General features: G+C 43.5%; 1 protein-coding gene across 8 annotated transcripts in view; it reads right to left on the bottom strand.

Moving 5' to 3' along the window:
• LOC139746416 (uncharacterized) overlaps positions 1–14,229 on the bottom strand; it is a 349,146-nt gene that overhangs the window by 165,231 nt on the left and 169,686 nt on the right. For all 8 annotated transcript variants that reach the window (XR_011712151.1, XR_011712152.1, XR_011712149.1 and 5 more), the window contains exon 2: positions 6,578–6,674. Coding sequence is in view for 3 of the 8 variants with exons in the window: in XM_071657635.1 (XP_071513736.1) it covers positions 6,578–6,674 (97 nt within the window). In the remaining 5 variants the exon portion in view is untranslated. The remainder of the gene's footprint in view (positions 1–6,577; positions 6,675–14,229) is intronic.

Here is a 14,229-nt window from a genome sequence, read left to right as displayed (position 1 = left end):
TAGTTAGTGACGAACGTACGTGGACACCACACAAGGCTCTGTCTGGTCGTACTGTATTGTTCTGTGACAATCTACCTGACGAACAAAACCAAGTAGATTATCGTGCGGTGTTCGTAGATCAACACAATGTTTTGGTCATGTGTCGGTCACACAAATCACTATTTTGTGCCGTGCCACCACAACACACACGTGTGTGTGTCATGCTGTCACCTCACACGATCACTTATCTGTTACGATGACGACATGTAGATCTACGTCAGCCTCAGCATCTTCCCACTGACCTTCTGACGCTTTCCCCACAACGTCTCCCGGTCGCTCGCTCGCCCACACACATCTTTATGTTCCTCTATGAATTAAATAAGCTCGCGACACCGAACGTAATATGGAAAAAAAATCGATTTCTATAATCACCAAACATTTATTAAGCTGAAAAAAGTAGAGAAAATATACTCTCATGTACTATCATTTGTCTTTTTCCAGGACTGAAAAACACATTTGGAAATTCGGGTTACTATTTCCAGCACCATTAATACGCACTTTGACCCCGCGTGTCAGGTCACTTCCATTTGAGAACAGGTCAGTAATGGCCCATCACCAGATATTAATGGTTATTCTCTGTTGGTCTATTGAAAAATTGTAATAGAAAAATACTTGATTTATAAATGCCCTAATTCATTGATATCTGACAAAAATGTAATGATGTTTTGCAATTAGCTTCCTTCATTACGGCGAAAGAGAACACAGATATACAAGTAATGTATTGAGAGCTTATGGGTCAAACGTTTTGCTAGCAGTAACTATGTATGTATGTATGTATGTATGTATGTATGTATGTATGTATGTATAATGCTTCACATTATCGTGTAGGTTCGTGTCTGGTATGTGCTGGTCCTGAAGTTCGTGCTGTTATTTGTCTTGGTGGTGTTCGTGTTCATGTTGGTAGTGATGATGGTGATGGTGATGGTGGTGGTGATGGTGGTGATGGTGGTGATGGTGGTGGTGATGGTGGTGGTGATGGTGATGATGGTGGTGATGGTGGTGGTGGTGATGATGGTGGTGATGGTGGTGGTGGTGGTGGTGGTGGTGATGATGGTGGTGATGGTGGTGGTGATGGTGGTGGTGGTGATGGTGGTGGTGATGGTGATGGTGGTGATGGTGGTGGTGGTGGTGATGATGGTGGTGATGGTGGTGGTGGTGGTGGTGGTGGTGATGATGGTGGTGATGGTGGTGGTGGTGATGGTGGTGGTGATGGTGGTGGTGGTGGTGATGGTGGTGGTGATGGTGGTGGTGATGGTGGTGATGGTGGTGGTGATGGTGGTGGTGATGGTGGTGGTGATGGTGGTGGTGATGGTGGTGGTGGTGATGGTGGTGGTGATGGTGGTGGTGATGGTGGTGGTGATGGTGATGGTGATGGTGGTGATGGTGGTGGTGATGGTGGTGGTGATGGTGGTGGTGATGGTGGTGGTGATGGTGGTGGTGGTGGTGGTGATGGTGGTGGTGATGGTGGTGGTGATGGTGGTGGTGATGGTGGTGGTGGTGGTGGTGATGGTGGTGGTGATGGTGGTGGATGGTGGTGGTGATGGTGGTGGTGATGGTGGTGGTGGTGGTGGTGATGGTGGTGGTGATGGTGGTGATGGTGGTGGTGATGGTGGTGATGGTGGTGGTGATGGTGGTGGTGGTGGTGGTGATGGTGGTGGTGATGGTGTGGTGATGGTGTGGTGATGGTGGTGGTGATGGTGGTGATGTGTGGTGATGGTGGTGGTGATGGTGTGGTGGTGTGATGATGGTGGTGATGGTGGTGGTGATGGTGGTGGTGGTGATGGTGGTGGTGATGGTGGTGGTGATGGTGGTGGTGATGGTGGTGGTGATGGTGGTGGTGATGGTGGTGGTGATGGTGGTGGTGATGGTGGTGGTGATGGTGGTGGTGGTGGTGATGGTGGTGGTGATGGTGATGGTGGTGATGGTGGTGGTGATGGTGGTGATGCTGGTGATGGTGGTGGTGATGGTGGTGGTGATGGTGGTGGTGATGGTGGTGGTGATGGTGGTGATGGTGATGGTGGTGATGGTGGTGGTGGTGATGGTGGTGGTGATGGTGGTGGTGATGGTGGTGGTGATGGTGGTGGTGATGGTGGTGATGGTGATGGTGATGGTGGTGATGGTGATGGTGGTGGTGATGGTGGTGGTGATGGTGGTGGTGATGGTGGTGGTGATGGTGGTGATGGTGGTGGTGATGGTGGTGGTGATGGTGATGGTGGTGATGGTGATGGTGGTGATGGTGGTGGTGGTGATGGTGGTGGTGATGGTGATGGTGGTGGTGATGGTGGTGATGGTGATGGTGGTGATGGTGGTGGTGGTGATGGTGGTGATGGTGGTGGTGATGGTGGTGATGGTGGTGGTGATGGTGGTGGTGGTGGTGATGGTGGTGATGGTGGTGGTGATGGTGGTGATGGTGATGGTGGTGATGGTGGTGGTGGTGATGGTGGTGATGGTGATGGTGATGGTGGTGGTGATGGTGGTGATGGTGGTGTTGGCGTCCAGGGTTTTCCTTCTGGTTAGGTTTAATTCCAAGTATAGGTTGGCGTGCGTGCGTGCGTTCGTGCTTGCTTGCGGTTTTTCTGAGCCCAGGTGTGTAGTGTGCGTGCAAGAGTCTTCAACCACCATTAGCCTTAATAGCTGGAATCACAAATGTCTGGGTGACCACAAAGAGATTAATTACTTAACTGACCAAAAAAACTTTTCTAATATGTTTCAATAACGCCAAATGCATGTAAAGTCAGAGTGACAGCACTGAGCGTACAAGCGTACATTATATATATATATATATATATATATATATATATATATATATATATATATATATATATATATATATATAAAGAGAATGAGAGAGAGAGAGAGAGAGAGAGAGAGAGAGAGAGAGAGAGAGAGAGAGAGAGAGAGAGAGAGAGAGAGACAGAGAGAGAGAGAGAGAGACAGAGAGAGATCACAATATCTTATTGCTCCATTCCAACTCCAACTCTTTGGAAGATTTTAAGAAAATTGTGAACTGGGCAAAACTTTCCCATTAACAATTACAACTTTCAAAGTTAAAGAATCCTAGAATGAAAACGAAAAAAAAATAGTCATTAAGACTAAGAAATTTCAGTGGGTTTAATAGTCTAACTACGCTGGGTGATTAGCAGATGTAATTGATGTAGCGTGTTTCCTGTACTTCAACTTGTTCCATGTGTTCCACGATCGTGTCTTGACTAATTGATCACTTGTTGCATTAGTCTCTAACAACACTGAGTACAAGATGGTTAGTCGTACAAACTTCACATTATTCCTAAGTAATCATTATTACGTACGTGATTATCATAAAACTGTCAAAATGATCATTGATGATCAGAATGCAGTCATATATCATTTATTTCTGTCTGTGATAATCATAATGGGTAAGCAACACAAATTGGTGCCATGGCTTCCATTAGCTTAAAATTGGTTCCCCACATACAACGCCCAACACTCACTTCTTTCTTAAACAGCAGCAATCAATGTGATTATATATATATATATATATATATATATATATATATATATATATATATATATATATATATATATATATATATCCAGTGTTAAGTTAATGTTGATTGCACGATTTAAACTTAACTTTTAAGTTTTCCTTTATGTTCATGTTTTTAAACAATCCTTAGAAACTTCGATCTTTATTTGATGTCAATTTAACAGTTCACACTTAGTCGCAGATTTACATTTTCTTGACTGTAAGGTATTGGCTGTTAGCTATAATTAACGAGCTGTTCTGTCGTTACCTTCCCTATTCTCGACTGTACGAGCTGCGCGGCAAACACAGTGTCTCTAAGCCCTGTAATGCCCCGAGCAGACGATTCAGCACGTTGTGACTTAAACAACAAACACATTCGGTAAGTATTTCCACATTTATGATCCCTACCTACACACATCAATACTCCCAACATACACACACAGGAGAGTGCACGACAAGCCATCGCGTTGCGTTACACACCCACACCCACACACACCCACACACACACACACACACAGGCGACAGCAGTGCAAGGAAGGGAGGAGGGTGCATCCTTTTTCCCTTGTCTACTGACGTGTTGGAGTCGGTTCATCCCATCTACACTGCAGACCTGAGGCAAAGTCTTGCCTGACCCACAGACCGCCAGCGACACTGCCAGGAAATTGGTACTGCTAAAAAAAGAAGTCGATATATCTTCAATGCATCAAGACTCAGCACTATACTGGCACTCCCCCTGACAAGCTGACAAGTGCTCCACGTTTGCTCTGTGATGACCCAACCCAGAGTGGCACCAGGAGAATCTTCGTAAACCATATAATCAACGAATATTTGGTCAGGGATGTGGAATGAAAGTAGCGACTGGCGATACACAGACTACGACCAGCAACAGATCTGAGCTCCTGAGCACGACGGTACGACCCTTGAGCACGACGGTACGACCCTTGAGCACGACGGTACGACCCTTGACCACGACGGTACGACCCTTGAGCACGACGGTACGATCCTTGAGCACGACGGTACGATCCTTGAGCACGACGGTACGACCCTTGAGCACGACGGTGCGACCCTTGAGCACGACGGTACGATCCTTGAGCACGACGGTACGACCCTTGAGCACGACGGTGCGACCCTTGAGCACGACGGTGCGACCCTTGAGAACGACAGTGAGACCTTTTGGATCGACGAAATTCCCCTTAAATCTATATAACGTTATATGTAGTCAGGCTTTTTGACTTGACTCTCGTAAGCCATCATCATACCCAAGGGTCGTATCGTCGTACTCAAAGGTCGTACCGTCATGTTCTAGGATCCTACCGTCGCGTTGTTCAGGGGCTTCACATCCAATCAACGTAAACCATCTGCCAGCGTGACCACACACCTAACTCACCCCAAAATCTAATCCCCAAATCCTTTCCTCTGCCCTGCAGCCTTAACACAGCCATCGTGGCTAACAGAACTAGACCAGATATTGCCCACGGAGTCCACATGTGTCTCACCAACACATAACATCCACATGAAAAGATGGAGAAAAATATCCTTACTCTCTGAGACTCATCATATTAGACAAAAAATCTTTCAAGGTAAAAGATCAAATTAATCAAAATGATGTGTACTACAGGAACTTCCAACCCACAACCATCGTGAGGTGTTTACAACACCTTAAGACTCGACAGACAATGTTGTAGTTTATGGTTGTACCGTTGTACCGCTGGTGGCACTCATGGTTCACGGTTCTCATGGCGCAGGACAATAATAGAAAATGGGGTGCGGTGATCTGACTGGTCATTTAATCTTCTGGGGGAAGACGACGGTCAAAACACACGAGTCAAGAGTGATATTCCCAACCGCTGTTTGTGCTTCCTGTGCTACCGTACTCCCCCCAGCTGTCCAGTGTCCAATGAGGAAAATACTTTTCTATATCTCACAGTTTTTCGTAAACCTTCCTTGGTGAAGACAGAGTCTGTCTAAACTCACAAAGGCGTCAGACAGAGAAGAGATTACTCCAAGCTTCTGTCTCAGTCGTTGATATTATAATAAATCTTAGATAATGAGCAGGATGAGTCGTGCGTTGTATCACCTGGACCGCCATGTTAACCACACTCGACCAGAAATAGTTTGCAATAGCACTTTGTTGCCCCAGATGGTTCTATACTCCTTCCCGTCCATATTCCTACTGACCTGGTCAATTTCGGTTATATTACTGAGAGGAACTTCGACCATACTGACTGGTTGTCAGTACATAATGTAGAAATAAACGAAATATATATATATATATATATATATATATATATATATATATATATATATATATATATATATATATATATATATATATATAACCTTCAACAAAAATACGCTTTTTCAAAGTTCAAATTTTCCGGACACAATAATGTTTCCCACATATACATTTCAAATATAATAATTTAACTACGACAAATATTATATATAATTTACAGAAAATAATAAAGAAACTTGAAGCATAGAAAAATACATTAATAGTTGAGAAAACTCTGCACCTACCGTGGTGGGCGTGGCACTCAAGATCCGGGTGACTCCGCCTCTTGAGACGTGGGAGGTCACATGACACCAGCACGTCACACAAAACAAGAATAGAAAATGGGGGTTGGTGCCACAGAGATATAATGTGTTCTCTCAGACGCCAAGGACCCTGTGTGTGTGTGTGTGTGTGTGTGTGTGTGTGTGTGTCGACCCCGCCCGGAAGACGGGCTGGGATGATAGTTAATGAGTGAACCAGGAGGGAGGTGATGTGAGACGACAGTAAGCAAGCAGTCACACGCTCAGTCATGGAGGAGCGTAGAAAGTTACTGACTGTTACAGAAATGTAACTGGGATGAAATCTTGTAACATCTTGAGCAAGTGACGTCAAACTTTACTTCTTACTTACGAGGATGACGTCAGAGTCCTTGGCCTCAGAGAACCAACAGGTTACGTGTAGACATGGGAGCAGGCAGCATGCACACACACACACCCACACACTCACACACACATACACACAGGAGGCCTCATACTCACCTCATGTATGAGTTTGCAGCTGCGGACTGGACCAATGTGGCTGAACACCGCCATGAGCAGTTCCTCACTGGCTCCTGAGTCCAGGTTCCCCACGTACCTACGGGGGAAGTCAAGAGGATCACGTTAGTACAGGTGGGTACGATGCTCATAGTTGGTGTACATGGGGTTATCATATGTGATTACTGTGTTTGTGTGTGTTACGGGAAGTGAGTTTTACACCAGTGTTGCCTCGTCTCTTAACCTTGCACATATGTATTATGTCTTTACTCCTATAAATGCCTACACACACACACACACACACACACACACACACACACACACACACACACCAGCCTAATTCAGGTACCCACCCATCGACCAGCCCCAAGGGGAGGAGAAACACCTGGGTTGGGTGTGGGCCGACTGCTACGCCCAGGATTCAAACCCGTGTGTGTGTGTGTGTGTGTGTGTGTGTGTGTGTGTGTGTGTGATGGAACATTATGTTTGCGTGGTAAAATATGTTCGTGATCGAGTGGTAGAGCAACTAGGTGGTGTCAATATTATGAACCAGCCAAGAAATGTTTATAGAGTGAGTGTGTGTGTGTGTGTGTGTTGGGAGGGGGGGGGGGAGAATATTGGCTTTAACGACGCAATATTAGGGAGGGTCTAATATCTTTATCAAATACTCCATTATGAATAAAGAGGGCGGTGTGGTGTGTGGGGGTGGGGGGACAAAAGGAACGAACAAATGTAAATAACATTATTAAGAGAAAATTTGGGAAGTAAAACCGAAGCCATAGATCTTAGGATTCGGTGGAAGATTCGGTTTGTGCTTGACTGAAGCAATATCGAGCCCTGCGTATCTTCCTCACGAGGGAGTATTTCCATCACCCCAACACACTGCACAGCTACGTTACTTACAGATCATGATCAACAACAATACATGAATCAACAACAAGAACAACACCAACAACAAAAAAATCGAACGAGACAAGACACGAGAACGACAAACAAAAAAATCTTTTCTCCAAGTAAAACTCACGAGTGAGTCCCCGAATGGCTTCGTGCAAGTTTCATTCCAATTAACTTTGACGATGGCGGACCAAGGGGAAAGAAAAGGATATTCCGGGAAAGGAGTGAGTGGAAGGGCAGAGGAATGGTCAGGGTACACAGTAGGAGTGAGCTGCTAAAGTTGAGGTTACCATCCTTCACCTGTGGGAGGCTCATCCTAGCCACCACCAGCCACCACACGTGATCATATAACCAAACGCGACGCCACAACAACAAGTGACTTACAACTACCACTAATAACAATAATGATAATGATAATAATAATAATAATAATAATAATAATGATAATAATAATAATAATAATGATAATAATAATAATAATAATGATAATAATAATAATAATAATATAATAATAATAATAATAAGAAGAAGAAGAGAAGAAGGAGTAAAAATCACTCTCTTGGCTCCTCCCGTTCCCTCTTCTAGAAAGTGATAATACAGGAAGGAAGGACCTCCAGCACCCCGCTTCCACTTATGGTAGTCAAGATGTACACCCTGCTGGCGCTACATGGGTTGTGCTCCAGACCCCACTGGTGATAACCCCAGCACTCCTTCTACAGAGCTCCTGAAGCTTCAACACTGCGCTACAATCAGTAGCAAGTGAAACAACGAGAGGAACAGAATGCACACGACCAAAGCATATTATTCATCATCACATAACTGACTTGTTTCCTCGTTTCATGTTGTATATCTTGATTAAAATACTTTGGTAATCCTCTCTTCAGTTATTCCAATATGGCCCACAGACTGAAAAAAAAAAATGTTTGCGGGAAAAAGAAAACGGGTGGGAGGAACCCATTTTGAGAATTACTTGTGTGAACACAACTGACGTATATTTCACTCCAATGTCTTTCATGGTTTGAGAATAATAAAGGAGGAAAGATTTACGGCTTTCCTGAGCCAGTTAAGGGAGGAAAAGTGTTGAAAAAAATAAATGAAAACAGTAAAAATAAAATCACTTGGAAGCTTATGAGCTTAAGACCTTCTGACAGATTTCCATTCCAGCTGAATGTGGCGGACCAGAGGAACGAAAGTTACCACAAGGTGGAACAGACAGAGTGAGAGACATCACTCAACCATCACATGGTAACAAGCAAAACAATAACATCATTCACAAAAACAACAACAACAACAATATTCATTGAATTAGAAAAAAAAGAATTGAATTAAAATCCAGCGTTAATGGATCATAAATCCAGCACATACAGATGATAAACCCAGCTCTGATGAATTACAACGCCGTTAATAACATAAATCCAGTAACAATAATGATATAAAAGTCAAAAAATATATAAAACAGCGCTACATACATCAATATATTTTGCCCTGAAATTAATAAAACAACAAAATACATTAAATGAAGTAAATCTAAATACATCTGAATGAATATAAAAGCGGAGCTAATAATATAGCCAACGACTCACTGTCCACACCAGAGCAAGAGTGAGAAGGTTGTGTTGTGACACCAGAGACTGGAGTCTTCTGCTCCCACTAACTGAAGACTGTGTGTGTTCTGGTAACACTGAACACGAAGACTATTTATATAACGTATGAAAACCATGAGAAAAAGTTAATTATCTTAGGAGCTTATTCGAAACATATATTACTAATAATTATCTATGTCTAAAGTGGATAAATGAAAACTGCAGTCAGAGACACGTCAAGATCTGCTCCGTTGGTACGACTATTTTGAACCATATTTCTATATTAGAACCACAGAAAATGGGATACGATTCACTAAACCGTTAATTCGAATCGTTTCGTGCTTCATGAAATATGAATCATGAATTTCTACCACAAAAAAACAGGATTCACATCACTGAACTATAATGTCGATTCTTCTCGTGGTTCGTAGGGAATGAACAACAGGATTGGAGTACATATAACGGGATTCGAATCACTGAGCCGTGATCTTTAATCGTTTCGTGGTTCACACAGGACAAACCATACCATGGAACAGTGTGCTGCCATCAATGCTTTGGTCACCGTTGCGCTGCACCTACCCAGTGGTGACGTAACTGGGAGGAAGACTCTGTTAGCTCGGCACTGCAGCTGTCATATGACAGGCTGTCATGTCACTGACGAAATGTTTCACCAGAGAGAGAGAGAGAGAGAGAGAGAGAGAGAGAGAGAGAGAGAGAGAGAGAGAGAGAGAGACCGGATTGAGCTGGAAGAGAGACGGCTTTAAAAAGTCGGGGGACTAAATTAATTGGTACTGAAATAATTGACTCGAGGCATCACCAATGTTAAGTGAGTTCTGAGAGACTGAAAACTATTTTCCGTAATTGTTTTACCTTCAGATAGATAGCGAGAGTTGCTGATTGGCTTAAAGCCATCCCGGACATTCGGTCTATTACTTTTAATGGAAACCACTTCACAGTACCGTATGTTACTGCAGCTAACCCCATCCCAGGTGAGGATAAATTGTCATCTCAACCACATGGTAATCCCATATGGGATGAGGATTGATTGTCATCCCGACTAAAGGGTAATCCCAGACCCAGTGAGGATTACTGGATTATCTTGCCCAAAATCCTGCTAGTAGACCAGATGTGTTTTTCTTCGCAGTCTGTTGTTGTGTTGCCTTCCAAAACCCACGGAGCATCGCAACCATACTCAAGCAAAGTTGTCTTGCATCAGCTGTCATTCAGACTCGAACACATTACTAAAGAATTATCCACATTTATTCCAATACACTGTAATGGGATTTTTCTTACTTTTACAATCTGTTTCGAAAATGTTAAACACATTTAGATACATCATTGGCAAACTGCAGGTTAGGTCGTTCATATCAGACCATTCACACTTCTCATTTCTAACCACTGGCTAAAATCCGTTGAACGATTTTCTATAATTGTTTCAGATAAATTCTTAATGATTCTAATAACGGAACATTTAGAATCGGAACACTGAGATATGTTTGTAAACCCAATGAAGGAACACTAGCTTGCGCCAACACGAGTAAAGGTTGTGGAACACTAGCTCTATATATGGCCATGATGCTCAACCTCAAGTGGCCATTCATACGTGAATTCGGACACACAAATTCCCGGTGTTGCAACGACATTTTCACAAAGACGCAAGTGTCTATCCATCCAGGCACAAGAGAGACACGTCCTACGGCAATAAGCAGTGTAGTGGATCATAACAAGAGATGCAGCAGCTGTGAAGGTGAGCATTTACTGAAAGTGATATCCTAAAACGTAAACAATCTCTCATGTTCGTACTTCGTCTCACTGTAATAAAACCTTCCATCATTTGGTCCAGTCCTGATGTCTATTATAAAAAAAATCGTTAATCTTAAAAGGCACTTCCGTAACCCATTAAAAGGGCAGCCTTACCTTACACTGCCCTGCATTACCTAACACTAACCTACACCACCTGACCTGACCTTACCTTACCTTACTTAACTTACCCTACACCCTCCATCTCTCCCTAACCCTTCCACCTGTTCCTGTATCCCATCCTTCCTCAGCATCTCTCTCTTTAACTCCAATCTCTTTCATTTCCTCCACTCACTCATTTTTTCTCATCCTTCCGTCTGCCTCCTCTTTTTAACCCTCGTCTCTCACATTCCCCCTCCCGACTCGATCCCCCTGCCCTCCTAACCTCTCCTTATAACGGTTCAGCTACGTATAGTGGTGGTCTGATCTCGTTTCCTTTACAAATATGGACCTCCTCATACGACCCAACCATCGAAAATCACTGAATATTTCTTTAGCCCTTTCAGATACCTCAGTCGTCCTCATATGTTGAAAAGGTATAAGACTTGGCTCGCAAGTCTTAAAAGGCAAAGGCAAAAGCCTGAGAGTCTCCAGCAAAGGGTTAGGGACTTCAAATATCTGTCTTTCATAATCTGGTGGATTTGTTCAATGGCTTAAAGAGATCTTTTGTGGTCAAGTGATGGTTAAATGAGGGTTTCAGAGGCTGAATGGGTTGCCTCAGTTACTAAATGTTTCAGGTCAGTGACCAGCTCAGACAGCTAATCACATTAAACTGCAAACATAAATCAAATAAGAACCAGACAATCAATCAATCTTCTTTTATCTCGTAATGAAGCGAATCAGCTGATTACCGGAACATTAAAATGAACCCACTTAAAGGGACCAATTATAAACCCACATCCGGATAACAAGTCATCCTGCATATGGTAAAATCTCAATAACGTAGAAATAACAGGATTTTTTATGCTTATTATCCGTAAAGTACGAATTCCCTGGCCATTCAAAGGATGTTTTACGAGTCCTGCAGGACGTAACGAGCCACACGGTGTACATACTAAGTTTCCACAGGACGTACATCAAGTCCTACAGCACAGGGCAGAAGGACGAGGCATACTGGACGTAAAAACGAATCCTGCAAGACAGCAACGAGTTCTAAGGACGTAACAACGATCACAGTGATTATAATTACTAATAACAATCATCATAATAATCAAGAAATTACATATATCGACCAACAGGGCAAGACCCAGAAGTCAATAGCACATCTTGGGTTTACTAAACCTAGTTTACCAGGTAAACCATACGTGATTTTATACAGGAACTTTATTCAAATTAACATGATTTTATACGGGAACTTTATTCATATTAACATGATTTTATACAGGAACTTTACTCAAATTAACAAGTCTATCTATTCATTCAAACCAACAACTATCTATATGTAATAGCATACATGTAGAGATGGATAGACTGATAAATAGCCATCCATGTGACTCAAATATTCATGCAGGAATGTACGCCACGAAAAACAGTGAAAAACAAGTGCATAAAGAAAATTATTTGCATCAAGAACGATTAATGTTATGATCTTCACCCGGCACACGGGTGCCAACCTTCATATAAAAATGATTAATATATATAATCATTTCTAACTGGATACGAGCCAGCCACGAGTCGATCTGTGATCAGGGATTTTGATTTTGATTCTCAAGAAGGTTTCATGGCAAAGACCGGATGAGGGGGGGACACAACCCGGGGGGGGGGGGGGGGGGACGGCCGGGGCCCGGGAGGGTACGGTGGAGCCCCAGTGGGGAGTGGGGGCGTAATCCGGTCCAGGAAAATGTTGTTACGTCGTCAGAAAGTGGAAAACCGGGTCACTCAGAACGAAGCTGAATGAGCGGGGAAATGAGCTGGTAGAGTCTCTCAAAAACAGACCCGAGGAGGAGAATCTCTCAGCATGGCTGAGGGACGAGGTGAGCAGGACACAGGACAAAACAGCTTACAAGGACAGTAGAACAGCCTAATATAGTGGTGGGCCGGCAGGGCCAGGTGCACACGACATACAGAGGATTAAACATGACAGACACACGGAGCTACTGGAGAGGCTAAATATTACGTTATAAAAAGAGCAGAAGCTAATGAGGAACTGACGAACCATTACATATGCTGGAGGCAAGAACACAATGACACAAAAGAGGGTGTGGGAATTTTTACGAGAATGAGACGATACGTAAAAATTTTGGAAGGCTCTGGAAATGAAGGAAACTCCCGAGAGATGGAAAGAATGAGAAGAAATGAGAGAAACACAATGATGGAAGAAGATGGGAAGACTCGTAAAAGTGATTCTTAAACTGGACGAGGACGAGAGGAGGATGAGCATGGAAAAACACGACACATGACAGTCTGAAAATGAAGACATGTCTCAGGAAGCTGTGGGCAGGATGACGTACGAGGATGCTTCAGGATGCAACACTTGCCAGTAAAGATGTCACACAAGGTCATGACCCCGTAGAAGGTCATGACCCCGTAGAAATGACGTCAACACCTAGCATGGGAACAACGATAAGATAACCATTTCTACACTGGCAAAGACTTGCACACTGAATTTCAAATCCTGCCGCCTGAGATATCTTGATATAGATGTGTGTGTGTGTGTGTGTGTGTGTGTGTGTGTGTGTATGTGTGTGTGTGTGTGTATGTGTGTGTGTGTGTGTGACACTGAAACAAATATTGAAGTGAAAATTGTTGGCCAATCACAAACATCATCCAAAACTATCATATCATTATCATTATTGTTATCACTATCATTATCAAAGTACAGAAAATGGTATGATAGTAAGCCTCTTACACCGCCCTGAGTAGCACTAATGAATTGTTCATAAGCTTTGTCAGTACAACATAACTAACCACAGAGACTGAACGAACACAAAGCGAAAAGTTACGTATATCCTTTTGTGAGAATATTGTCAGTGTTCATCATCAGGCCGGTGTCAACCTGTCATAATACACATAAGAAGCAGCATTCTAGACCGAAGCTAACACGTCACCCGTCCAGCTAGACAAGTGAGCAGCCGTCTGGACCAGTGTTGAAACCCTCCTGTCTATGAGACAGGTGGGTTTCAACACGTGACGTACCTTCACGACCATAACTTGTCACCACCCATCTGTGGGTCCTGTCTGGGCGTCACCCTCACCTCTGATAGTGCCAATCATCGCTTAAGAGGCGACACTGGTGGTGGAGGAAGGGCTAGCCAGCCGACCTCGAATGAGACACTGTGGCATTACATCAAGGTCGAGAGCACGTGTCATGTTAAATGGTTTCTATAAATATAATCACGTTCTCTCTACTAAACCAGCGTGTACTACCCTATGACCACA

Source organism: Panulirus ornatus, chromosome 65 (assembly GCF_036320965.1).
Source record: "Panulirus ornatus isolate Po-2019 chromosome 65, ASM3632096v1, whole genome shotgun sequence".
NCBI classification, from domain to species: domain Eukaryota; kingdom Metazoa; phylum Arthropoda; class Malacostraca; order Decapoda; family Palinuridae; genus Panulirus; species Panulirus ornatus.
This window is presented reverse-complemented; position numbering and strand designations above follow the sequence as displayed.